Source organism: Hyla sarda, chromosome 1 (genome assembly GCF_029499605.1).
Source record: "Hyla sarda isolate aHylSar1 chromosome 1, aHylSar1.hap1, whole genome shotgun sequence".
NCBI lineage: Eukaryota > Metazoa > Chordata > Amphibia > Anura > Hylidae > Hyla > Hyla sarda.
The window spans coordinates 50,108,729-50,136,215 of NC_079189.1; the positions used below are offsets into that span (position 1 = coordinate 50,108,729).

The 27,487-nt window shown below is 47.0% G+C and overlaps 1 protein-coding gene across 2 annotated transcripts in view; it reads left to right on the plus strand.

The window, feature by feature from the left end:
- The window catches only part of HTT (huntingtin), a 270,836-nt gene that overhangs the window by 132,610 nt on the left and 110,739 nt on the right, over positions 1 to 27,487 (plus strand). For both annotated transcript variants that reach the window (XM_056555022.1, XM_056555023.1), the window contains 7 exons: positions 1,052 to 1,173; positions 1,332 to 1,442; positions 9,002 to 9,079; positions 13,068 to 13,291; positions 13,375 to 13,453; positions 21,328 to 21,489; positions 22,825 to 22,880. In XM_056555022.1, coding sequence (XP_056410997.1) covers positions 1,052 to 1,173; positions 1,332 to 1,442; positions 9,002 to 9,079; positions 13,068 to 13,291; positions 13,375 to 13,453; positions 21,328 to 21,489; positions 22,825 to 22,880 — 832 coding nt within the window. The remainder of the gene's footprint in view (positions 1 to 1,051; positions 1,174 to 1,331; positions 1,443 to 9,001; positions 9,080 to 13,067; positions 13,292 to 13,374; positions 13,454 to 21,327; positions 21,490 to 22,824; positions 22,881 to 27,487) is intronic.

The window sequence follows — 27,487 nt, forward strand, 5'->3', positions numbered from 1 at the left end:
CCGCTATCTCGGCGGAAAGCCGGGGCCCCGTACAGAGAGATCGCGGGGGGCCCCAGCGGTCGGACCCCCCGCGATCTCAAACTTATCCCCTATCCTTAGGATAGGGGATAAGTTTTTCACCACTGGACTACCCCTTTAAGGGGTTAAAGCATTCCCCGATAGCTGTCTGAAATGTATGGCTAGCTTTAGTGCAACAGGTAATCGAATGTTTTTATCACTGTAACTTCATCCAACAGCCCAACATGATGCCTATGATGGAAGTCATGAAAATTTTTTAAACTCAGTCAAACTTTCATTCATCTCCTAAACTCTGAATAATATTAAATAACTACAAAAGGAGTCAGTAATGTTGCTAATCCAGAGATTGTTGCAGCCAGGGAAAGACCCACCTTCCAGTTTAAGAAGCTGCTTTAGAGTGAAGTACAGTACAGTTATCATAGCTGTGGCTTGTTTTATTATTAGTATGACATATAACTATATTGTGTACAATATACAAAATACTAAATTGTAGTATGCAATGCTGTATGCACTGAATATGTTTACTAGGCTATAAAATCACTTAGAGTACCTGTTATGATGGTCCAGTGCAACTTTCCGTCAATCTCGTAGTCAGGACTGCTGCGATCAGGAGACTTATTTCTGGAAGTCCTGTGCAAATCATTTCATTTCAATTGCTGCTACAGTAAATGATAGAGAGGAGCGAAGTTACAGTAATTCGATTCGTCACAAACCTCACAGCTCGGCAGTTGCTGACTTTAGCCTGCATAAATTAGTTCAGCTTTCAGGTGCTCCGGTGGCCTGGAAAAGGTGGATACAGTCCTAGGAGAGAGTCAGCAACTCCCGAGCCGTGAGGTTCATGACCAATCGAAATACTGTAACTTCGCTCATCTCTAGTAAATGATTTGGATTAAACACACAGAAATCCCATGCAGATATTCCACAGTGTGTGCTATATGTGGCTGTACTATAAAGAAAATGAAAGTATCAGTAACCATTGCTTTATAGGAGTGTTTATTTTCTCTTTTGTTGCTTACTTTTACTTTTCTTTAAGCTTCTAGGCAGACAGATGCTTCAGGTCCAGCTCAAGCAAGCAAATCTGTTGGCAGCTTCTATCACCTTCCATCATATTTGAAACTATACGATGTGTTGAAGGCCACATATGCCAACTACAAGGTATGCATCCAGGTCATATCCAATGAAAAGTACTACATCCTCTCCATGTATCTGAATTAACTGCAGATTTTTTTTTTAAGTGTCTAGGGTGACAATCCCTTTTAAAAAGCTTCACTTACTTGTACCAGTCATAGAGTTTCTTTCTTTGGATTTCATAGGTAACCCTGGACCTTCAGAATAACAATGAGAAGTTTGGGAGTTTCTTGCGTTCTGCCCTTGATGTGCTATCACAGATTTTGGAGCTTGCTACACTACATGATATTGGCAAAGTAAGGATTAACTTGTGGCGTTTGTCTATATTTTTATTAGAGATATAAAATGTGTGTGTGTAAATATTTTTTCTCTATCGGCTCCATTGGGGGACACAGACCTTGGGTGTATGTTGTTGTTGCTAGGAGACTTGAGACTAAGGAAACCAAGAAGTCGGCTCCTCCCAGCAGGATATACCCGCCTACAGAGCCTGAGGTAATCAGTTTTAGCTTAGTGTCGCAGGAGATGGACTCTAGTTTGGGTTTCCCCCCAGACTTGGTCTAACATTTTTTTATTTTTATAGAATAGGGATGTTTAGTTTCTTATTCCCCTTTATTTTTCTTTTTTCAGGTGGAGACTCAGGAACATAGCGTTCATTGTTTCCCCATTTGCGATTGAGGGGGCACAAGCATCGGGGATATACTGTTAACCCCCTCTCGCCAACGGTCAGCGCTTGGGGTTGTACCTTATGGGTCCAGGTCCCCCACTTTTCCCTGCTCGTCTCGCTTTTCAAGCCCGGCATGACGCAGGTGACAAATAAGCTGGCTGAAGACTTCATGGCTGAAGACTTAATGAGGTGAGTTCTTCAGATTGAGGGGAGTATTCTCCCCCCTTTTTTTCTTTCAGGTGCGGGGGCTTGCAACTGCTGGAGACCCCCTGTTTGGGTCCCACTCCTTTTTATTCTATCTATTGGGAATCCCTTTTGGGCAAGGGTTCCCTAACTTTTATTGGGGGCTCTTGGGAATGCAGAGGCCTATGGAGTCAGTGGTATAGGACTGTGTATAGATTTCTTTCACAGTTGTCAGCAGCCACGGCTGCCTTTTTTACTTTAGTTTCTTCTCTGCATAGGACGCGGCCGGGGCGCAGTTTACTTTCACTTTCGCAGCGGCCGCTGGGCCGGCATTCTCGCTCGCTCCCGTTCCCCTTCACTCACATAAGCTTCAGGGACGGGAGCATGCGCCATTATTTACCGGCCTCCTTCTTCTCAGCAGAGTTTGCGCCCCAGGAAGAGCGCGAATCTCTCTGGCCAATGGGGATTGAGCAGGGATCTGTCAGCCAATCAGAGGAGCCTCAGTCTAGTCCGGCCTCTCTTTTTTGATTGGTCCGGCCGTCCCTGCTAGTGTTCTCTCTCTTCTCGTTCCTTTCCTCACAGAAACTGCCTGAGGGGACACGGACGCTGGTGAGGCTGTTTCATTTTGTTTTATTCATGTCCGAGCCCAGAACTGTTCCTCCCTCTAAACAGGTACCTTGGGCCCTGGTCACTTACTACACTTGTAAGGGCTGTAACTCCAAAATGCCTGGGTCTGCTGTACCCTCTTGTTCCGCCTGCACCACTGCACCTCCTGACCCCCCTGGTATTTCTATTCAGGATGCTCCCCCAGACCCAGTGGGTTCTGCTGCCCCTCCAAAATGGGTGTCTTCCCTCTCTGTCTATTTCTGACTTGGCACAGGTCTCCTACTCCGTGGTGACTGCCTTAGAGAGGTCTTCCTTACACCGTTCCCCTAGAGAGCCTCGCTCTCCCTCACCCTATTTTAAACGCTCTCACAAGCGTAATAGGGGTCATTCCTATGACTCCTCTCCGGAGTCTTGGTACAGGCGTAGGCGTTCCTCTCATGGCCACCGTCCCTCTGCTATGTCTCCCAGCAAGTGTCTTTCTTCTAGAAGACGCTCCCCGAGTCGCCGTTCTGAATCTCCAGAACGGTGCTCCAGGTCAGTCTCTCCCTCCTCTAAGGCTGCCTCCACCCGTTCCCACTCCCCTGGTGAACTAGTTGATGAGGCTGCTTCTGTTTCTGACTCAGAAGACCACGCAGACATGATCGATACGGTGGACTCATTGGTTTCGGCCATAAGAGACACTTTTCGCTTAGAGGACCCAGGATCTTCGGACGCTGTCCCAGAAGTTTCCTTTTATCGTGCCCGTCCGGCACCCAAAACGTTCAGCTCCCATGCTGAAATTGAAGCCTTGCTAGAGTCTGCCTGGAGGCACCCTGACAAGAGGTTTCAAGAAATAAAGAAGGTTCAATTGCGTTATCCCTTTGCTAAGGACCTTATGACCCGGTGGACCTCACCTCTTACGGTGGACCCACCAGTCTTCCATCTATCTAAGACCCCTACCTTACCTCTGTCCGATGCTGCATCTTTTAAGGATCCAGCGAACAAAAAGGTGGAAACCGTGGCTAAGTTTGCCTTTGAGTCTACGGGTTCATCTCTTCTCCCTACCTTTGCCTCTGCCTGGGTTTCCAGGGCCCTGGCGATTTGGGTTTCCCGACTCCGCCAGGGCATTTCTTCTGGGGCTTCCTCGGAAGAACTGGCCAATTTAATTCTCCTGCTTCTTATGTTCTGCTTCCATGCAGTCGGCCCGCTGTGCTGCTTTTGCCATGGGTAACCTTGTGGCTCTCCGTAGATCCGCGTGGCTTAAATCCTGGGATGCGGACTTAGCTTCTAAAAGGTCTCTCACTGAGCTTCCTTTTACTGGCTCTCGGCTTTTTGGTAAGCGCCTAGACGAGATCATCTCGGAAGCCACGGGAGGGAAGAGTTCCTTATTACTTGAAAATAAGGACCGTACTTCTACCTCCCGCCGTAAATCTACCTTTTTTTGGTCCTTTCAGACCTTTGGGGTCACGAAGGGGACTAGGCAGGCGCCTTCTCGACACAAGAAGGCTCCCTTCTCCCAGGCTCGCCCATCCTGGAAATCGGATAACCGTTCGGGCCGCTCTGCGCCCAAAGCGGGTACCCACAAACCCACCTCTCCCTGAAGAGACTCCCCCACCCGCGTTTTTTTCTCGGGTGGGAGGTCGGTTGTTACTCTTCCGGGACGTCTGGACCACACAGGTGCAGGACTCCTTGGTCAGAGACGTGGTGTCTAACGGTTACCGGATCGAGTTTGCCTCTCTTCCAAAGGATCGTTTTTTCCTTTCCCGAGCTCCACGGTCTCCCTCTTTGGCAAAGGCCTTTCGGGGTGCACTTCAGTCCCTCCTCATTCAGGGGGTCATTGTCCCAGTTCCTCCCAGGGAACGCTTTCGAGGTTTTTATTCCAACCTCTTTGTAGTTCCCAAGAAAGGGGGTTCCGTACACCCAATCTTGGATCTAAAGCTTCTCAACAGGCATCTCCTCCTGCGCCACTTCTGCATGGAGTCTCTCCGTTCGGTTGTGGCGACCATGGATCAGGGGGAGTTTTTTTCCTCGGTGGACATCAGGGACGCCTACCTTCATGTTCCGATTTTTCCGGGACACCAACGGTTCCTCCGATTTGCTGTCCCGGAGGGACATTTCCAGTTTGTGGCTCTCCCCTTCGGCCTGGCCACAGCTCCGAGGGCATTCACCAAGGTCCTTGCACCGGTGATCGGCCTGCTTCGGACAAGGGGGGTCTCAGTAATCCCTTACTTGGACGACCTTCTGATCAAGGCTCCGTCCAGATACCAGAATCTAGAGAGCCTCACCCTTCAGGCATTGTCTCGCTTCGGTTGGTTGGGCAATCGGGACAAGTCCAACCTATCCCCCACTCAGTCCCTGGTTTTTCTAGGACTTCGGTTCGACACCCAGTCCGCCCGGGTTCACCTCCCATCGGACAAGCGATTGACCCTTCTGTCAGGGGTACGTATACTCAGGAACCCTTCCCCAGTGTCCATCCGATTTTGCATGGAAGTCCTGGGTCGGATGGTGGCAGACATGGAGGCCGTTCCCTTCGCTCAGTTTAATTTCCGTCCCCTTCAACTTGCGGTTCTATCCCGTTGGGACAGGTCTCCATTGGCCCTCGATCGCAAGATCGTACTTCCTCGGGCATCTCGCCGCTCCCTTCTGTGGTGGCTCCGCTTCCCCCTGCTTCTTCAGGGACGCTCCTTCCTGCCCCTCCATTGGCTGTTAGTCACGACGGATGCCAGCCTTTCGGGTTGGGGGGGTGTCTTCCGAGACCGGACAGACCAGGGCCTTTGGTCTCCCAGGGAGACTCTCTTCTCGATCAACATCCTGGAACTGAGAGCAATCTACCTTTGTCTGTTACATTGGGAGAACCTTCCCAAGTTCGTGTCCAGTCGGACAACTCCACTGCGGTGGCGTACATCAATCGCCAGGGCGGCACCCGCAGCTCGGCGGCGATGGCCGAAGTTTCCAAGATCCTTCTCTGGGCGGAGCTCAGGGTTCCGGCCATCTCGGCTATCCACATTCCAGGCGTAGACAATTGGGAAGCGAACTTCCTAAGCCGGTCCTCTCCCGATCCCGGAGAGTGGTCCCTTTATCCGGAGGTGTTTGCAGAGATCTGCGGCCTCTGGGGAACTCCAGATGTGGACCTCTTTGCATCCCGCTACAACAAGAAGGTTCCCTTCTATGTGTCAAAGTCACAGGACCCCCGTGCTCTTGCAGCGGACACACTGGTAATTCCTTGGTCGAGGTTCGACCATATCTGTTCCCTCCTCTTCCTCTCCTTCCCAAGGTACTGAGGAAGCTCAGAGCTGAGAACAATCCCGCCATTCTCGTGGCTCCAAATTGGCCTCGGAGGGTGTGGTACGCCGACGTCGTCAGGCTCCTGGACGACGTTCCGCTGCGCCTTCCACTTCGTCCATACCTTCTCTCTCAGGGTCCCCTGTGCCACCCCAATTTACCGTCTCTGCATTTGACGGCATGGCTGTTGAGACCGCGGTACTAAGGGCCCGGGGCTTCTCAACACAGGTGATTCGCACCATGCTTAAGGCACACAAGCCCTCTTCCTCAAGGATTTACCACCGTACCTGGCGGTCTTATTTTCGTTGGTGCGAATCCCAATCTATTTCTCAATTCGTGTTCTCCCTTCCTCGACTTCTTTCATTTTTGCAGTCAGGGCTGTATCAACAATTAGCTCTCAGCTCCTTAAAGGGTCAAGTGTCTGCCCTTTCCATTCTTTTCCAACGCCCTCTGGCATCTGATTCTCATGTTCGGACTTTTCTTCAAGGAGTGGCCCAAGCGGCTCCTCCTACAGGTCTCCTACACCTCCTTGGGATCTGAATTTGGTCCTTGGCGCTCTACAGGGCGCGCCCTTTTAACCCCTCAGGGAGATTTCCCTTCGTCTCCTTTCCTGGAAGGTGGCATTCCTTGTGGCAATTACCTCAATCAGACGGGTTTTCGGAATTGGCGGCTCTTTCTTGCCACTCTCCCTTTCTAATTGTCCATCAGAACAAAGTTGTTTTTCGTCCGGTTCCTTCTTTCGTGCCTAAGGTGGTTTCTGCTTTCCACCTTAATGAGGATATCGTACTCCCGTCCTTTTGTCCCGCTCCATCTCATCCCGGGGAGCGTTTGCTTCATAAACTTCATGTGATACGGGCGGTGTGTACCTACCTCTCAGTTACATCTTCTTTTCGTCAGTGTGATCCCTTTTTTGTTCTTACGGACGGCCACCGTACGGACGGCTACCTTCCTCTAAGGCGACCATTTCGCGGTGGATTAGGTCTGCCATTTCGGAAGCTTAACGTTGTAGGGGGAAGACCCCTCCTTTCAGGGTTTCAGCTCACTCCACGCATTCTGTTGGAGTTTCCTGGGCTCTTCATAACAGAGCCTCAGCCTCTCAAGTCTGTAAGGCGGCTACCTGGTCGTCCTTGCACACTTTTACTAAATTCTACCAGGTTCATACCTTTGCATCCGCGGATGCTAGTCTGGGCCGAAAGCTGTTGCAGGCGGCGGTGGCCCAGCCTGCCCCTTGATTGTTTTCTGTGCCCACCCTAGGGACGGCTTTGGTATGTCCCAAGGTCTGTGTCCCCCAATGGAGTCGATAGAGAGAGAGGGGGATTTTTGTCTTTCTCAAAGGATCCATTGGGGGACACAGCTCCCGCCCTTTCTTTGGTGTTCTGGTTTTGGTTATCTGTCCGAGGGTGTGTTCAGTTAATTTTTTTGTTCTGGTTACCTCGGACTGGTCTTGGTTTTTTGCCTCTCGGTCCTCTCCTACTGCTTGGGGACTAAACTGATTACCTCAGGCTCTGTAGGCTGGTATATCCTGCTGGGAGGAGCCGTCTTCTTGGTTTCCTTAGTGTCAAGTCTCCTAGCAACAACATCATACACCCAAGGTCTGTGTCCCCCAATGGATCCTCTGAGAAAAGGATTTTACGATAAGACAAAAATCCCTCTTTTTTATATTGATAGAAGCACGGGTAATGCTTTCACTAAGGCATAGGTGTTGCAGAACCAAAACTGGTTCTTAAAATTAGTTTGGGGAAAAAATAAATCTCAATGGGGGATCCGATTACTATGTACAAATATATGAGTTGATAGTACAGAGATCTTTCCTGGGACCTTTTATACCTAGGGCTGTAACCATGACAAGGGGACATCCTCTGTGTATAGAGGAAAGATGGTTTCGCCTGGCAATCTTTTTTTGAAAAATATGGTATTGCATTCTATGGCTGCTAGATATCTGGTAAAAAGATGCCGATCAAGGGATTTATTCTGATATTCTGTGTCTGGAAGGAATTTTTAGTATGGGGCAATTGGCATACGCCTCATAATTTTATTTTTGAATTACTCTGAATTAGACAGTAAGATTATACAGTACTAGTCAAAAGTGTTAAATTAGAATATTTTATATTTTAGATTCTGCAAAGTAGCTCCCTTTTGCTTTAGTGATATAATTGCACACTTTTGGCATTCTCTCAATCAGCTTCATGAGGTACAGTGAAATCTCTTTTAAAAAGACCACCCAAAATTGCATTGAAAAGTGACATTCTATGGTGGTGGTTTTCTCAGGGAAAATGCATAATGCAAGGTAGACTACTGTAGTCACCTGGAAGGGTTTTGAACGAACAGGTATGCCTTGTAAAGCGTTAGCCCTTGTTAAGAAAACCTATGGCATGAACAGGTGTGTCCAACCTTTTGGCAGGAACTGTAGGTTCAAATTGACTTTCTTCAACTCTTCAGCCTTGTCAGCAGTATTATATATTTATTTCTTTTATAACTTTCCTTACATGTCTTTTATTATAAAATCTTGAATTCCACAGTGCTAACAGTGCTGACCAGGTGCTCCATGCACTCTGAGACTGCCATACATACAAGAGTACCATGGTTGTGTATCTCCGGCGCTCCTATAGAGAATGCATGGAACGCATGCTGACACACTGCTCCATGCACAGGAGATTGCAGGGGTTCCAGTAGTTTGACCCCTGTGATCAGTCGCTTATCTCCTATCTTGTGTCTGGGGCATAAGTTTTAAAGTAGTTGAGTAATTGATGATGCAGCCATTTTGGAGTTGAGACTTTATAATATCCTTAGTTTGTGGTTGTTAATGTCGTGGTTTTGCAAGTAAACAGTTTTACCAACAAACTTTTTGCAGCTGTTAAAGAACTATGGTAGTTTGTGGTAAAACTGCATGATGGCTTGGTTTTTGGGGAATTCTGCAGCAATGTACCTGCATTATTATGTATGGTTTATTTAGTTCGCTACAAGCAATAATACTGGGCAGTTTGTTTTCTTACGAATTGTTCTGTGGTGCCAACTATTAATTGTGAGCATTGACCATATATATATATATATATATATATATATATATATATATATTTATATATTATCTTGGATCTGCTCTGGTTGTGCCCCTCTCTGGACATTTTTGTGTTTTCTTTATAGTGCGTTGAAGAAATTTTGGGTTATCTTAAGTCCTGTTTCAGCCGTGAACCTGTGATGGCCACTGTCTGTGTTCAGCAGGTGAGATTAAAATTAAAGTCTATTAACTTTACTTAAAAAGAAACCATGCATGTGATCAACTGTTATAACCACAGAAAGCTCCACAGACATGTAGTATTACAGGATGCCCATTCAAGTGAATGAGACATGATGTAACACGCGCTAGTTGTGAATCCTCTAGAGCAGGCAGTTTATTTCAGCGAACCAAATCCTAAACAGAAGATTAAGATGGAACATTATTAAGCTAAACATGCACAGCACATATATAACATCATTATGGGATAGTCGCACACACTTCATTTCCCAAATGTTAGATAATAAAGCCAAAATTCCTACAGTCTTGTAGAAAAGTATAGAATTGTTTATTTTTAATAGAGGAAATAGATTACTGTGTATTGGTGAGATATGTTTACCATCAGTTGCTCTAGATCAGTGCTCCCCAGCCTTCAGCTGCCATTGCATGATGGGAGTTGTAGTATTGCAACAGCTGGAAAGCCACTGAATGGGGAACACACTTGATGCTGACTGGACTTACATTGGTGCCTAAAAAGAGACAGTTTTTCATTGTGTGCCCAATTTTGCTATCTGTCAAAGAGTACTTGCAGGCACCAAAAAGTGAAGAGAAACAAAAAAAAAAAAACAGCAACTTTTTCTTTTCCCCAATGGGAGGTGATTTTCAAGCTAAAATAGAGATTTTTGAGCTGAAAAACGTGTTTTTTTGCTAAAAAAAAACAAAAAAAAAAAATATGCTGATTTTGACTGTGTGAACAAGCCCTTTCATAACCCATTGCTATGAATTGACACAGTGTTATAATTAATTTCTCCTGTGGTGGTGCTTCAGGGAAATTAAACACTTATAGTTCTCCACACATAGTATAGCTGATTGAAAGGGGATGGGGACCATTTGATCATCTTATTGTTAACCTGTTGGGGACAGAGGGCGTACAGGTACACCCTCTTGTCCTGGTACTCAAGGATGGAGGGCAGTGATCGGAACGGGATGCCTGCGGATATCATTCAGCAGGCATCCTCTGGCAATGCCTAGGGGGGTCCCGACCCCCCCCCATAACATCAATTCTGACTGGTGAACCATGTTTTTTCCGAGCTGATCGGGTTTCTGGTGATCCGATCGCCCGGAAAATAAGTGTGATCAGCCCCGATCATCCTGAAGGATAGGAGTGAGGTGCCACCTTCTCCTATCCCCAGCCAATGATCGGTCAGGGAAATTAACTCTGACCCCCTAACCCCCCCGACCAATGGCAGTTGGGGGGGGGGGGGGGGTTTACTGTTCATTTCCCCTGCTCTGCCCACCGATAGAAGTCCAGGCAGAGCAGGGGCAGCGAGGGGGGAGCATGGCCTGCTTCCCGGGCAGCATGAATCACCAGAGACGGCGGGCGGCAGCAGATAACGCGGCGGAGGAGGAGGCTGCAGTGAAAATCGCTGGTAAGTGATCTTCACTGTGGCCATCTCGAAGTTGCAAAACTACAACTCCCAGCATGTCCATGTTATAGTTCTGTAACATCTGTCCCTTCAATTGTTGCAGAACTACAACTCCCAGCATGCCTGGACATGCTGGGAGTTGTAGTTTTGCACTACAGTATACGGTGGTCTCCAAACTGAAGCCCTCCAGATGTTGCAAAACTACAATTCCCAGCATGCCCAGACAGTCATGGATGCTGGGCAGTGTAGTTCTGCAACATCTGTCCCTTCAGTTGTTGCTGAACTACAACTCCCAGCATGCCTGGACAGTCTGGGCATGCTTGGAGTTATGGTTTTGCAACATCTGGGGGGCCATAGTTTGGAGGCCACTACAAAGTGGTCTCCAAACTGTTATTCTCCAGTTGTTGCAGAACTACAACTCCTAGCATGCCTTTCGGCTCTCAGTGCATGCTTGGAGTTGTAGTTTTGCAACAGCTGGAGGAACACGGGTTGGGAAACACTGAGCTAGAGTCTGTTTCCTAACTCAGTGGTTCCCCACCAGTGTGCCTACAGCTGTGGCAAAACTACAACTCCCAGCATGTACGGCCTGTCAGTACATTGTGGGAGTTGTAGTTTTGCAACAGCTGGATGTTGCCCCCCCTCCCGTACAAGGTACATTCACACGGGCGGGGGTTTACAGTGAGTTTCCTTCTGCAAGTTTGAGCTGCAGCAAGTTTTCCACCGCAGCTCAAACTCCCAGCGGGAAACTCACTGTAAATCCCAGCCCGTGTGAATTTACTCTAAAAACACTACACTACACAAAATAAAGAGTAAAACACTATATACAAACCCTTACACGGTCCCGCCCCTCCCCCAATAAAAATGAATAACTTCTTGTACGGCACTGTTTCTAAAATGGAGCCTTCAGCTGTTGCAAATCAACAACTCCCAGCATTGCTGGACAGCCATTGACTTTCCTGGCATGCTAGGAGTTTAGCAATAGCTGGAGGCACCCTGTTTGAGAAACACTGCCGTAGGGTATTTTTGGTAGATACAAGCGCCACGCTTGTATCTGGGTTTGCCCCTATGCAAATCCTAAATTTAGGCCTCAAATGTGCATGGCGCTCTCTCACTTCAGAGCCCGGTCGTATTTCAAGGCAACAATTTAGGGCTATCAATTTTGGGGGTCTTTTTCTCCTTTTACCCCTTATGAAAAGGTAAAGTTAGGGGCTAAAACAGCATGTTAGTGTAAAATAAACCAGCATTTTAGTGTAAAAAAATTTACACGAACATGTTGATGTTGCCCAATACTTTTCATTTTCACAAGAGGTAAAAGGAGAAAAAGACCCTACAAAATTTGTAACGCAATTTCTCCTGAGTATTGAAATACCCCATATGTGGGCGTAAAATGCTCTGCGGACGCACAACAAGGCTCAGGAGTGAGAGCGCACTATGCACATTTGAGGCCTAAATTGGGGTGGCTGGTAGTTACAGCGGTTCTGACATGAACGCAAAAATGAAAACACTCACATGTGACACCATTTTGGAAACTACACCCCTCAAGGAACGTAATAATGGGTACGGTGAGCCTTAACACCCCATAGGTCTTTGACGAATTTTCATTAAAATGTGACGTAAAATTGAAAAATGTGTTTTTTTCCCCCCTGAAATGCTGGTGTTACCCCAAATTTTTGATGGGGAAAAAAGCACCCAAAAATTTGTTACACTTCTTCTTAGTAAGGAAATACCCCATATGTGGATGTTAAGTGCTCAGCGGGCACACTACAGGGCTCAGAAGAGAAAGAGCGCCATTGGGCTTTTGAAGAGAGAATTTGCCTGGAATTTAAGGCCACGTGTGTTTACAAAGCCCCCATGGTGCCAGAACATGTTGACTCCATTTTGGAAATTACACCCCTCACGGAATGTAACAAAGGGTGCAGTGAGCATTTACACCTCACATGTGTCTGACAGATTTTTTTGAACGGACGTCCGTAAAAATGAAAAATTTACTTTTTCATTTGCGCAGCCCACTGTTCCAAAGATCTCTGTCTGACCACATTGCTCTCTGCTGACACCTTTGTCCATTTTAGGAACTGTCTATAGTAGCAAATATCCATAGAAAACCTATCCTGCTCTGGACAGTTCCTGACATAGACACAGGTGTCAGCAGGAGAGCCCTGTGGTCAGACTGAAAGGAATTTCAAAAAGAAAAGAACTTCCTTTGGATCATACAGCACCTGATAAATACTGGAAGGATTAAGATTTTTTTAGAAGTAATTTACAAATCTTTTTTACTTTCTGACACCAGTTGATAAAAAAAATAATAATAAGTTTTTAAAAAAATAAAATGCTGTAAAAGCATGTTCTACATGTCCTATAGTAGTTACAGGAGCCATGATATGATAGGTCAACAAGCAACTAATTAACTAAACAGCAACGTACAAAAAACAAATTATAAATTGTGATAAAAGGATGCTAGGTTGTGTTTATACAGGCCAAATAGCAAATTTTGGAAAAAGTTAGAACTTTGCTGTATTTCTAAATGCCCTCCTTTGTCTAAATATTTAATAATCTCATTGGTTTTCTTCAGCTATTAAAGACACTATTTGGGACTAATTTGGCATCACAGTTTGAGGCTTTATCTTCCAACCCTGGTAAATCACAAGGCAAAGCCCAGCGCCTGGGCTCCTCTAACCTGCGACCTGGTCTCTACCATTACTGCTTTATGGCACCCTACACTCATTTTACCCAGGCATTGGCAGATGCCAGTCTGAGAAATATGGTTCAGGCTGACCAAGAGCAGGACACATCAGGGTAAGCTCTTCTATCTGGAGATTATTCGATTTTTATTATTTTAGATTTATAGATGAATTATCTGTTATTTTTACTTATTACAGATGGTTTGATGTTCTCCAGAAAGTTTCTTCCCAACTAAAGAACAACATTACCAACGTTACTAAGCATCGTGCTGACAAGGTAATCTTCTGAAATACCATCATTGATCTATTGTCCTAGTATTTTACTAAAACGCAGTGTCATTGTATTTTACACTATATATTGCACCCTGCATAACGCAGATGGTGCTCACTGGTTGGGTGTGTCCCAACTGTGTAAATTCGTAACCACAGCACTCCATTGTAGATTAGACTCAATGCGCATGTCATTGTTTACTTACTACATGAAGGATCATGGATTTTAGCCTTATACGGCATAAAAAGAAATAGGACTTTCTGTATCGGCTCCATTGGCGGACACAGACCATGGGGTATATGCTGCTGTCACTAGGAGGCTCGACACTATGGCAACAAGAGAAGTCGGCTCCTCCCAGCAGGGTATACCCGCCCACAGGCACCTGAGGTAATCAGTTTTAGCTTAGTGTCTTAAGGAGGTGGACATGGTCTGGAGTTCTCTCCAGACCAGGTCTTATGTTTTATTATTTTTCTAGTTAGGGATGTTAGTTTTTTTATTCCTTTTTCTTTCATGTTTTCAGGTGGGGATTCAGGAACTGCATCTCACTGTCTCCCCATTGCGATTGAGGGGGCACAGACATTGCGTATATGTGCTGTTAACCCCCTCTCGCCAGCGGTCAGCGCCTGGAGTTGTACCTCATGGGTCCGGGCCCCCCTATTTCCCTGCTCGCCTCGCTTGCACATGGTAGCTCGGCGTGATGCAGGTGACAGAAAGCTGACTGAAGACCTCATAGAAGACTTCATTAGGTAAGTTCTTCTGACTGAGGTGAGTATATTCCCTTTCTCCTTAGGTACAGCCTTGCAACCTCTGGAGACCCTCACTTTTTGCCCACTTTTTCTCAGGGGCTGGCCTGGACAGGGTTTTTTCTATATTTATTGCTGGGGTGAGTAGGAGCATTTTTGGACTGGGGCACAGCTTTATTCATACTTTTCACTTTCCTGAACGATATGTGTGTGTGGTGTGTGTGTTTCTTTAAGCGTCTGACAGCCGCGGCGTTTTTACTGTGCGGGCGTATGAAGCGCCGGCTTGCTTTCGCTTTCAGCAGCGGTTGGCTGCCGGCGGCTTCTCGCTCGCTCCCTTCCCCGCAAGCGCATATGCGAATGACCGTGCGCTCGGGGAGAGAAGCAGGCGTGGGCGCCATTACTGACCTTCTTGTCAGAAGCTGAGGGCACTATATTGCTCCACCCCCTCTATTGTCGGGGCTTCTAAGAGGCACAAATTAGCCTCCAATCAGCGCTGTGCGCGCGTTTGTGAGAGGCAGGGGCCAATCAGCAGTGCCCCTGCTCCTCCCCCTCCTCTTTTGCAATTGGCTGGCATTTCTTCACTAGAACGGAGTTCTCCTCACAGCAGCTGCCCTGGGGTCACAGACTTGGGCTGCACAGACAACTGGAGCGTTAGTTCATCATTTTCTCTGTAAAAGCTGTAATTCCAAAATGCCTGGTTCTGCTGAACCCATTTGCTCCCTCTAAACAGTTAACTGGAGTGTTAGCCACTCATTACATCTGTAAAAGCTGTATCTCAAAAATGTCTGGTTCGGCTGAACCACTTGTTCTGCCTGCTCCACTGCTCCCCCAGACCCCCCTGCTATTCTACCCCGGTTGTCTACCAGACCCGGTGGGTTTGGCCGCCCCTCCAGCCTGGATTCTCTCCCTCCCCCAGTCTATAACCGACTTGGCTCAGGTCTCCCGTTATGTGGTGACTGCATTGGAGAGGCCCTCCCGGCCCTCCGGAGGGTCCCATTCTCCCCCTATACTGATGCTCTCGCAGCGTCATGGGGGTGTTTTTCATCTGACTCCTCCTCCGAGTCTTCTGGCAGGCACGGGTGCTCCCCCCACAGGCATCGCTCCGTTACTCCGCCCTGTAGAAAGCGTATCTTCCCTAGAGGACGCTCCCATGGTCGCCGCTCTGGCTCTCCAGACCCGCGTACCTGGTCAGTTCCCCCCCCCCCCCCTTCCAGGGCCACCTCACACATTCCCATTCACCTGGAGAACTTGTGGATGTAGTTTCCAATTCGGCCTCTGATTCAGAGGACCACATGGATATGTGGGACATGGTGCACTCATTAGTCTCGGCCACAAGAGACACCTTCCATCTAGAGGAACCAGGAACTTTGGACGTGGCTCCAGAAGTTTCCTTTAATCTTGCCCAACCTCCATGGCTGCCTCACCTCGTTCCCATTCACCCGAAGAACTTATGGATGAGGTTTCTGATTTGGCCTCCGACTCAGAGGAACACACGGATATGCCTGATGTGGTGTGCCCATTGGTTTCGGCCATAAGAGACACCTTCCAGCTAAGGACCCAGGAACTTCGTACATGGTCCAGAAGTTTCCTCTCATCGTGCCCGACCTCTTCCAGGGCTGCCTCACCTCGTTCCCGTTCACCTGGAGAACTTGCGGATGAGGTTTCTGATTCGGCCTCTGACTTAAAGGAACGCACGGATGCCTGATGTGGTGTACTCATTGGTTTCGGCCATAAGATACACCTTCCATCTAAAGGACCCAGGAACTTCGGACATGGCTCCAGAAGTCTCCTTTTCTTCGTACCTGACCGGCACCCATGACCTTAAGCTCTCACGCTGAATTTTACGCCCTGCTGGTATCAGCCTGGAGGCACGCTGACAAGAAGTTTCAGGAAACATAGAAGGTTCAAGCGCGGTATCACTTCACCAAGGACCTCATTGCTCGGTGGACCTCCTCTCCAACTGTGGATCTGCCGGTCTCCCGCCGCTCTAAGGCGCCTACCGGGCATTTGGCTGATGCGGCTGCCTTCAAGATCCAGCCGACATGAAGGTGGAGACTTTGGCAAACTTTGCCTTTGAGACAGCAGGATCTTCCTGCTTTTGCTTCGGCCTGGGGGTCAAGGGCCCTTTCAGTATGGTCTCCCATCTCCGCCAGGGTAGTCTTCAAGATCCCTCTGGAGGATTTATTTAATCTAGCTCCCGATACTCCGCAGCTGGAGATTTTCTGTTCCATGCACAGCCACTGTGCTGCCTTTGCCACAAGCTATCTGGTAGCCACCGTCCCTCCATGTGGCTTAAAGCCTGAAATGTGGACGCTGCCTTCAGGAAGTGAGGCGTCGGGCGGAAAAGAGTTCTTTATTACCTCTATATCAAGGATGCCCGCCTCCACATCTCATTATTCCGGTCATCAGCGGTACCTCCGCTTTGCAGTTCCGGACGGTCATTTTCTATTGTTGCTCTCCATTTCGGTCTGGCCACTTCTCCGCAGACCTTTAACAAAATCCTGGCACCTGTGATAGCCCTTTTACGGACAACAGTTGTTTCCATGATGGACGACCTTCTGATCAGAGCTCCAGCCAGGGCCCAGATCCTGGAGAGTCTTAGTCTCAACGTCCAGACCTTGTCTCTCTTCGGTTGGATGGTCATTCGGGACAAGTCCAACCGCTTTCCTGGGGCTCCAGTTCGACGCGGCCTCTGCCCGCTTCCAACTCCGCCGACCAATCGGCTGACTCGATTATGAAGAGTCCGATGACTTCGGCACCCTGCTCCAGTTTCCATTCGCTTTTGCATGGATGTCCTGGGTCGGTTAGCGGCAGCCGTGGAGGCCGTGCCATTTGCCCAGTTTCATCACCGACCTCTTCAATTGGTGATTCTCTTCCGGTGGGACAGGTCTCCATTGTCACTCGACAGTCTTGTCGGTCCCTTCTATGGTGGCTTCATTTCCCCCCTGCTTTTTCGTGGGCGCTCCTTCCTGCCCCTCCCTGCCAGTCTGTAGGTCTTGGGAGGTGTTTTCAAGGACCGGCCGGTCTGGGGCCTTGGTCCCTCGAGAAGCCCTTTTTCCTTCAACATGTTGGGGCCTAGGGCAATCCTTTCTTTGCTTGCTTCTTGGGAAATTCCCTTCTGGGCGGAAATCAGTCTTCCGGCCATCTCGGTGCTTTTCATTCCGGGCGTTTCTGGGATGTGGTCTTTCTCAGCCGGTCCTCAGCCGTCCAAGGCGAGTGGTCCCTACATCCGGAGGTGTCTGCAGTGATCTGCAACCTCTGGGGTGCTCCAGGCGTGGACCTCTGCATGTCCCGCCACAACCAAGCGTTCCTCTTTCTTGGTCGGGCTTTTCCCTACCTTATCTGTTTATTGGTCGGGCTTTGAGCTACCTTATCTGTTTCCTCCCCTTCCTCTCTTTTCGGGGTCCTGAGGAAACTCACAGCAGAGGGCGTTCCCGCCATTCTCGTGGCCCAGACTTGACCCGGTGGGTGTGGTACGTCGTCGTGGTCAGACTCCTGTACTACTTACCTCTGCACCTTCCCTATCGTCCAGACCTCCTATATCAGGTCTCCTGTGCCACCCCTATTTACCGTCTCTGCTTTTGACGGCGTGGCGGTTGAGACATCGGTTCTGAGGACCCGCGGTTTCTCTTACCAAGTGGTTCACACCATGCTGAGGGCTCACAAGCCTTCCTCTGCAAAGATTTACCACCATACCTGGCGGCCTTATTTCTGTTGATGTGAAACTTAGCCTTTTTCTCCGGTCGTGGTTGGCTTTCAGCTCCCTTAGGGGGTCAAAGGTTCGGCCGTTTCCATTCTTTTTCAACGTTCTTTGGCATTCAATTATCATGTCCGCACCTAGTTCAGGGAGTGGCACAAGCTGCCCCTCCTTATCAGTCCCCTTTTTTCCCTTGGGACTTGCACTTGGTCTTAGGTGATCTGCAAGATGCCCCTTTTGACCCTCTCAGGGACATTTCTCTTCTCCTCCTTCCCTGGAAGGTGGCATTCCTTTTTGCTCTTACCTCTGTTAGGAGGGTGTCAGAGCTGGTAGCTCTCTCCTGCCGTTCTCCCTTCCTGGTGGTATACCAGGACAAGTTGTTTTCTGTCCAGGTCCGTCCTTCTTACCTGAGATGGTTTTTGACTTTTTCATCTCAATGAGAACATCGTCCTACCATCCTCTTGTCCGACCCCTTCTCATCCCTGGAAGCGCTTGTTCCACAGCCTGGTTGTGGTGAGGGCTGTTCGGACTTCTCTCAGTCACTCTTTCCTTTTGGCGGTGTTACCCCCTTTTTTGTTTTTCCGGAAGGTCGTTGTATAGAACAACTTGCTTCTACGACCACCATTTTTCGGTGGATCCGATCTGCTCTTTTTGGGAGCTTACCGCTGCAAGGGGAAGATCCCACCCTTCAGGGGTTTGGCTCATTCCACCCGTTGTTCGGGGCATCCTGAGCCCTCCGCTACGTGACTTCAGCCTTGCAGTTCTGTAAGGCGTCCGCGTGGTCATCTTTGTACACTTTCTCAAGGTGCTACCAGATTCATGCCTTTGCATCAGTTGATGCTACTGGTCCAACCGTCCACCTGTCTGATTCCTTACCCAGCCTAGGGACGGCTTTGGTACGTCCCATGGTCTGTGTCCCCCAATGGAGCCAATAGAGAAAAGGAGATTTTTTATGCTTACCGTAAAATCTTTCTTGAAGGATCCATTGGGGGACACAGCTCCCACCCTTTTTTCTGGTGTTCCTATTTCAGTTATCTGTCTGTCCGAAGGTGTGTTCAGTTGCCTTTTCTTCTGATTGCTCGGACAGTTTGTGGTTTTCTCTTGACCTGTCGGTCTTCTCCTATTGCTTTGGGACTAAAACTGATTACCTCAGGTGCCTGTGGGCGGGTATACCTTGCTGGGAGGAGACGACTTCTCTTGTTGCAATAGTGTCGAGCCTCCTAGTGACAGCAGCATATACCCCATGGTCTGTATCCCCCAATGGATCCTTCGAGAAAGAGATTTTACGGTAAGCATAAAAAAATCTCCTTGTGGCACTCACCCCAACTAGTGAAACTAGTTGCCGCTTGTGGTATGCTCCCGCACCTGTAGCTGCGTTATACAGTCTTTAGCTCCCCATGAAGAATTTCGTCTTTTGCTGTTCATCCCGATCTTGATGAAATAAACTCATTCATGCAAGTTACCGGGTGAGTGCAACTGTCCTATTTCTTTTTATGCTATATTTGTTATAAAAACTTTCCTACAATCAATTTGCACCCGATAGGGATCTAGATTTCAGAGTACTCCAGCGGTGGTAAATATTGGTGTATAGCAGTGCCTGGCTACCTTTTTCTATGTATCACCGCAATTTTTGCCTTATGCCAATGCTTTAGCTCTCCTGGGCCTTGATCATTCCCTGATCTGTGGTTATAGCCAAATAAGATAGAGAAAAGCAGTCTTTCTCCAAATTAGGAAGCCGTAACAGCAGTTTGACCTTAACCCCTAACGACGCAGGACGTATATTTACGTCCTGCGCCGGCTCCCACGATATGAAGCGGGATCGCGCCGCGATCCTGCATCATATCGCTTTGGTCCCGGCGCTCATCAACGGCCGGGACCCGCGGCTAATACCACACATCGCCGATCGCGGCGATGTGCGGTATTAACCCTTTAGAAGCGGCGGTCAAAGCTGACCGCCGCTTCTAAAGTGAAACTGAAAGTGACCCGGCTACTCAGTCGGGCTGTTCGGGACCGCCGCGGTCAAATCGCGGCGTCCCGAACAGCTGATCGGACACCGGGAGGGCCCTTACCTGCCTCCTCGGTGTCCGATCGACGAATGACTGCTCCGTGCCTGAGATCCAGGCAGGAGCAGTCAAGCGCCGATAATGCTGATCACAGGCGTGTTAAATAAACGCCAGTGATCAGCATAGGAGATCAGTGTGTGCAGTGTTATAGGTCTATAACACTGCAAAAAAAAAGTTAAAAAAAAAGTGTTAATAAAGGTCATTTAACCCCTTCCCTAATAAAAGTTTGAATCACCCCCCTTTTCCCATAAAAAAAATAAGTGTAAAAAAAAAAAAAATAAACATGTGGTATCGCCGCGTGCGTAAATGTCCGAACTATAAAAATATATCATTAATTAAACTGCACGGTCAATGGCGTAAGCGCAAAAAAAATTCCAAAGTCCAAAAAAGCGTATTTTGGTCACTTTTTATACCATTAAAAAAATGAATAAAAAGTGATCAAAAAGTCCGATCAAAACAAAAATCATACCGATAAAAACTTCAGATCAGGGCGCAAAAAATGAGTCCTCATACCGCCCTGTACGTGGAAAAATAAAAAAGTTATAGGGGTCAGAAGATGACATTTTTAAACGTATAAATTTTCCTGCATGTAGTTATGATTTTTTCCAGAAGTGCGACAAAATCAAACCTATATAAGTAGGGTATCATTTTAACCGTATGGACCTACAGAATAATAAGGTGTAATTTTTACCGAAATATGCACTGCGTAGAAACGAAAGCCCCCAAAAGTTACAAAATGGCGTTTTTTTCCGATTTTGTCGCACAATGATTTTTTTTTCCGTTTCGCTGTGCATTTTTTTGTAAAATGACTAATGTCACTGCAAAGTAGAATTGGCGACGCAAAAAATAAGCCATAATATGGATTTTTAGGTGGAAAATTGAAAGGGTTATGATTTTTAAAAGGTAAGGAGGAAAAAACGAAAGTGCAAAAACGGAAAAACCCTGAGTCCTTAAGGGGTTAAAGAAATGGGAGCCAGCAGCAGTGGCATCTCTATGGACCAATGTAGTATACAGGGCTGCTATTGTTGGGTCCGCCCGGTCTTTTCAGCCATTGCATATTGTCACGTAATAACAAAAATACTTTCGCTTTTAATCTAATCTACAATGGAGTGCCATGGATCTTGCTGGTTTTTTTTAGATTCTGCAGAGATAATACATTGTCAAAGCTAAAATCGTTGGTGACCATCTGATTTCCCAACTGAATTTCCAAGCAATGCCATCACAATCTGAGTTTTTCAGATTTTTTTTTTTTTGTGCAGTAAATGATCTCTACTGCAGATGGAAGAAAACTGCATATAGTGTGAATGATAACCGTGGTCATGTTTTAAGGACTGAAGATAAGAGTTAAAAAATAAAGATAAAAACATTTTTTCCCAGAATACTATTCACAATCACATCCGCCTGTTTGAGCCCCTGGTAATAAAAGCCTTGAAGCAGTACACCACTACTACATCTGTGCAACTTCAGAGACAAGTCCTCGACCTGCTCGCCCAACTTGTCCAGCTTCGTGTCAACTATTGTCTGTTGGATTCTGACCAGGTAATATTTCCATGCTGAGCTGCATCTGACTGTTACAAACAGATGATGGGTTGCCCTTGTAGGCCCATATATGCCAATGAGTGTACAGATTGTTGCAGTTTTTTTGTTGCAAGTATGAGTTCATCTGCAGGGGGAGGAGGATGACTTTTGAGAGGACAACTTTGAAGAGGCCCTGTCATTATGAAAAACTTTTTATACTGTGTAGTACTACTGATAAGAATACTTTTTTAAATATACATTAAAAAAAAAAGAAAATTCAATTTTACAAAATTTTTTTTTAATGAAAAACACCACTAGGGGTCATCTGTCTTTATGCAGACAGATAACTCTGTATTTTGCAGCATACTGGATACCAGCCGTAAAGTGTGTTGGTATCCAGTGTAGGAGATCACCATTGCACCACTACAGCCTTCAGCTGTTCCTAAACTACGACTCCCATGATGGGAGTTGTAGTTATACAACAGCTGGGGGTACAATCTTTGTAAAACTCTGTTACAGAGCTCTGTATTCTTCAGCTGTGTGCCTCCAGCTCTTGCAAAACTAAAGAAGATGTGTGGGCATGCTGGGAGTTGTAGTTTTGCAACAGCTAAATGCAACACTGCTCTAAGAGTGCTTTATAAACACTGCAGCTCCAGCTTTTGCAATGCAAAACTACATCACTCAGCATGCTTGGACAGCCAAAGCTTTCTTTGACTCCTGAAAGACGTAGAAGCTGACCAGACATTCAGGAGTCTGTGAAAGCTGAATGACACACACAGTGACAGCTATGTTAATTAGAATCCAGCTTCACTAGGAACAGATAGAAAATGTATGCATAAAAACTACTGTGCAGTGATTTGCAGACTGCCAGGCTGCTCCCAGACTCAGAGCAGATGAGTCATCACAGTGAGGGAGAGTGATGGACACGCCCCCTCCATAAGGCACGGGGGGTGAAAAAAAGCAAGTGAGCAACATATAAATGCTATTTGTTAGAGATATATAGGTCCTACACACATTAAAATTTAAATGATATGGACATAATCGGGATTAGGTACTGAGTAACATATTCTTTTTTTTTTTCTTCTTCTTTTTGCACTATGACAGGTACGCTTTAAGCATCATTAAAAAAAAAGTTTTGTCGTGTCATTCAGATATGTCAGAAGGTTTGATTAATCAGGACCTCAGTGCTGAGACCCACACTGATCCCTAGATAGACAGATGTAGCCTGGGGATATACAGCAGTTTCACCACTTCGGCACTGATAACAAAAACGATTTCAAGATATTTTAATCACATATATGACTTATCTACTCTGTGTAGTTTTAAGTTTTCTACATAATTTTTCATGCCTTTTAGGTCTTCATTGGCTTTGTACTGAAGCAGTTTGAGTACATTGAAGTGGGTCAGTTCAGGTAAGCTCCTATCTTAAAGGGGTATCTGTGAGTGCTCAGATATGATCAGCGCTGCTGATAGTGTTATATAGCTGCTTGTACAATAAAGGGGTTAATAAAGTCTGTGCTGTCAAATCAGAGAAAATTGCACTTTTATATCTTCTATGAAAAGTCAGAGGCATTCTCCAGCCACATTAGTGCCATGGTCTGGCACAACCCCCTGCCCACCCACATCACCCCCCACCCCAATAACCCCCACCCCAAATGAACAATCCGTCTCAACCCCACACCCAGCAGGCTATAAATTAGTCAGGCAAAGGAAACAGACAGGGAGTCGTGGTGTGTATGTCATGGTCTCCTAAGGGCAGACAGCAGGGAGACAGGCGAGAAGAGAAGGGCACGGCCAATTCCATACCTTCAAACAGCTATCAAACAGGAGACATTCAGTCCGGCCAGACAAACATAATCTTCAGCCATCCCAACCACACACATGCCACAAGCAGAAGAACAAGTAATTATGTCCCAACTTCAGAAGGAGTAAACTTTCTCACCCAGGGACCCCATATGCCATCAAAGTTCTGCTCCACCTTTCTTTTAATATAGATCCCCTTTTCCAATCTAACTACATATTTAATCCGAGCAATCAGATCTGCAACATCCAGAGGAGTAGGTCTGATCCAGTATTGCGCTATTAGTTTTCAAGCCTGATATAAAACCCGTAGTATACCGGTCTCCATCAGGGAGGGTTCCTGACCACAACCGTTAACACATTTTAGTGAGTCTAGCTCAGGTCACCCCATACACCATCCGAATGAGAGCAAGCACCTCCCTCCAATAAGTGTCCAGATGTGGGCAATCCCACATCCTATGCAGGAGATGTGCCTCCAACCGACCACACTGTGGGCATGAAGAATCTGGTCGCACCCCAATTTTATGCAGGAACACCGGAGTTTTATACACTATGCAGGGGAAAAAGCTGGAACAGCCTATTAGATTCTGACAGAGAGAGAAAGGGAGTAAGTATAACACCAGCGTCCCTCTCCCATTTACCATGGATAGTCAAGGGGAATTTGTCATGATGATGAAAGCTTAATAGTTCTCCGTACACCGATGAGATGACCCGAGCTGACCCCCTTTTCAAAACCACAGAGTCCAAAACTCTATTAGAATATATTTCTCGGTCGGAACCATTGGGGGGACACAGAACCTTGGATATATGCTCTTGCCACTAGGAGGCGCTGACACTAGGCATAGAAATAAAAAAGTCGGTCCCTCCTGGCAAGGATATACTCCGCCTACTGACCCTGAGCTAATCATTTTCAGCTTAGTGTCATAGGAGGCAGACACAGGTCTGGAGCTCTCGCCAGACCTGGTCTTCTTTTTTGTTTTTTAGTTAGGGCCTGTGTTAGGTACTTTTATCCTTTTTATTTTCTTATTTTTAGGTGGGGTTCAGGAGCATGGCGCTGCCTGTTCCCCCATTTGCGGCTAAGGGGCACGGGGCATTAGAGTATGCACCGTTAACACCTTCCCGCCAACGGACAGCGCCTGGGATTGCACCTTGGGTCCAGGTCCCCCTATTCTCCCTGCTCGTCCCGCTATTGTAGCCTGATGTGATGCAGGTGTCTAAAAAGCTGGCTGAAGACGTTTGATTCTATTGGGTACTTTTTTCCCACCCCGGGGACTGCTCTGGTATGTCCCACGGTTCTGTGTCCCCCAAAGGTTCCGACCGAGAAAAGTAGAATTTTTTTGTGCTAACCGTAAAATTTCTTTCTCAGAGGATCCATTGGGGGGGGCGGACACAGCACCCACTCATTGTTTGTGGTTGCATTCTGGTTTTCCGAGGGGCGGTTCGGTTCCTTTTTTTTGTCTGGTTTCCCTCGGACTACTGCTGGGTTTCCTTTTCTGTCGGTTGCCTCCTTCTGCTTTGGGACTAAACTGATTAGCTCAGGTTCGGTAGGCGTGGTATATCCTTGCCAGGAGAAGCCGGCTTTTTTATTTGTATGTCTAGTGTCAGCGCCTCCTAGTGGCAAGAGCATATACCAATGGTTCTGTGTCCCCCAATGGATCCTCCGAGAAAGAGATTTTACGGTAAGCACAAAAAAAATCTACTTTTCTAATGAAAGGGACCTACTTTGAGTTTCATAAACAATGCAGAGTTGTAAGTACCTGTAGAAGGAAGCATGCGGCAGAGCAAATTCCTCCCTCAAGTCTTCAAAGGACCTAACTACACCCTGGACAGCTAATTGTTTCAGTCCCTTCCTCTCCCAAAAGCTAGCATCCATAAAGGAATAGAAATCAGGCAAGCCAGGGTTACGCCACAGCGGAGTAAATTTAGTGCAACCATTAATTCTGAGTAATTTTTGCGTGTGGCCCCAAAGCCTGCACAATAGATGAGTATTGGGAGAGGAGTCAGGAGGTCTAGTAAGGGTGCCTATCTCAAGCATGTGTAGTGGGACTCGACCCCCCTGTCTGGCCATGAACAATCGTCCCGTAGGACCTAACATATTAACAGATGCCCAACCCTGAATCGGATGCAATTGGGAGGCTAAAAAATACAACCAGGGATTGGGTAGGGCGAAGCCCCCGGAAGACTTACCCTTTGAAGAGTTTCTAGTCTGATCCTTGCAGTGCACCCCCCCTCTGCTGCAGCCGAAAGGACTTTTGCAACTGGCCATCAACTCTAAGTCTAGCAACGGGGTCCCGGTACAACAATTGGACATAGGAGAGGAACTGAGGTCCAAACCCCATAGATCTCATCGCCCGCCACAAGTAGTTCCATTCAACGCTATCAAAGGCTTTGGCAGCATCCAATGAAACCAGCGCTTTAGCAACAGCACCCTCCTGTGTTATCTGCAAGTTATGGAAAACCCTATGAATATTATCCACCGTGGATTTGCTAGGCATAAATCCAATGTGGCCCCCATGCACTAACAACAAGACAACCTTAGAAAGTCTGTTAGCGAGTACCCGAGCCAGCAGCTTTACATCTGCGCAGAGGAGAGAAATAAGCCTGTAGGATCCCACACACAAAAGCACAAAGGGTCCCTACCAGGTTTACCAAGGAGAACAACAATCGTTCCATCATGGAATGAGGCAATGCACCCACCTTCAACGCTGCCTCGAATACCGGCTGTAGTTGTGGCAAGAGCACACTCTGAAATTTTTTTATACACCTCTCTTGGCAGATCATCAGGGCCCGGGGACTTTTCGTTAGCTGCGTCTTTCAAAGCCAGTTCTAATTCTTCTAGAGAGATGGGAGAGTCCATTTCACCCCTCTACTCTGGAGAAAGAGAAGGCAGAGACCCGGCAAGTCGCAGAATCAAGCCCCGATCCCGATAATGGAGAAGCTTTACAAGCATGGACCGGGGAGGGCCCCAGTGGAAATGGTCTGGAAGGGACTCGATGGGCTCGTTCCACAGCAAAAAGGGGGGGTCACGTTGTCAGTCCCAAAAACATCTTTCAAACAGTTACATAGTTAGTATGGTTGAAAAAAAGACATACGTCCATCAAGTCCAACCAGGAGATTCTAGGGAAGGGTGTAAGGGGATAAGGGGAAGGGATGTAGTTTTATAATTCTGCATAAGCATTAATGTTATTTTGTTCCAGGAATGTATCTAACTCTGTTTTAAAGCTGTTAATTGTTCCTGCTGTGACCAGTTCCTGAGGTAGACTGTTCCATAAATTCACAGTCCTTATGGTAAAGAAGGCGTGTCGCCCCTTTAGACTAAACCTTTTCTTCTCCAGACGGAGGGCGTGCCCCCTCGTTCTTTGGGGAGGTTTAACCTGGAACAGTTTTTTTCCATGTTTTTTGTATGGGCCATTTATATACTTATATACGTTTATCATATCCCCCTTAAACGTCTCTTCTCAAGACTAAACAATTGTAACTCCTTTAATCGCTCCTCATAGCTAAGATGTTCCATGCCCCATATTAGTTTAGTCGCGCGTCTCTGCACCCTTTCCAACTCCGCAGTGTCCCTTTTATGTACAGGCGACCAAAACTGAACAGCATATTCCAGGTGAGGCCGTACCAATGCTTTATTATGTCCCTGTCCCTCGAGTCCATGCCTCTTTTTATACATGACAATATCATGCTGGCTTTGGAAGCAGCAGCCTGACATTGCATGCTATTCTGTAGTCTGTGATCTACAAGTACACCCAGATCCTTCTCTACCAGTGACTCTGCCAGTTTAATCCCCCCTAAGACATACGACGCATGCATGTTATTAGTACCCAGATGCATAACTTTACATTTATCCACATTGAACCTCATTTGCCAAGTGGATGCCCAGACACTTAGTCTATCCAAGTCATCTTGTAACTTATGCACATCCTCTATAGACTGTATTGTGCTACAAAGCTTGGTGTCATCTGCAAAGATAGAAACAGAGCTGTTAATACCATCCTCTATATCATTGATAAATTAAAATAAACAACAGAGGGCCAAGTACAGAATCTTGGGGTACACCACTAACAACTGGGGACCAACCAGAGTACGAATCATTGACCACCACTCTCTGGGTACGATCCATGAGCCAGTGTTCAATCCAGTTACAAACTAAAGTTTCCAAGCCCAAAGACCTTAACTTACCTGTCAGACGTCTATGAGGGACAGTATCAAACGCTTT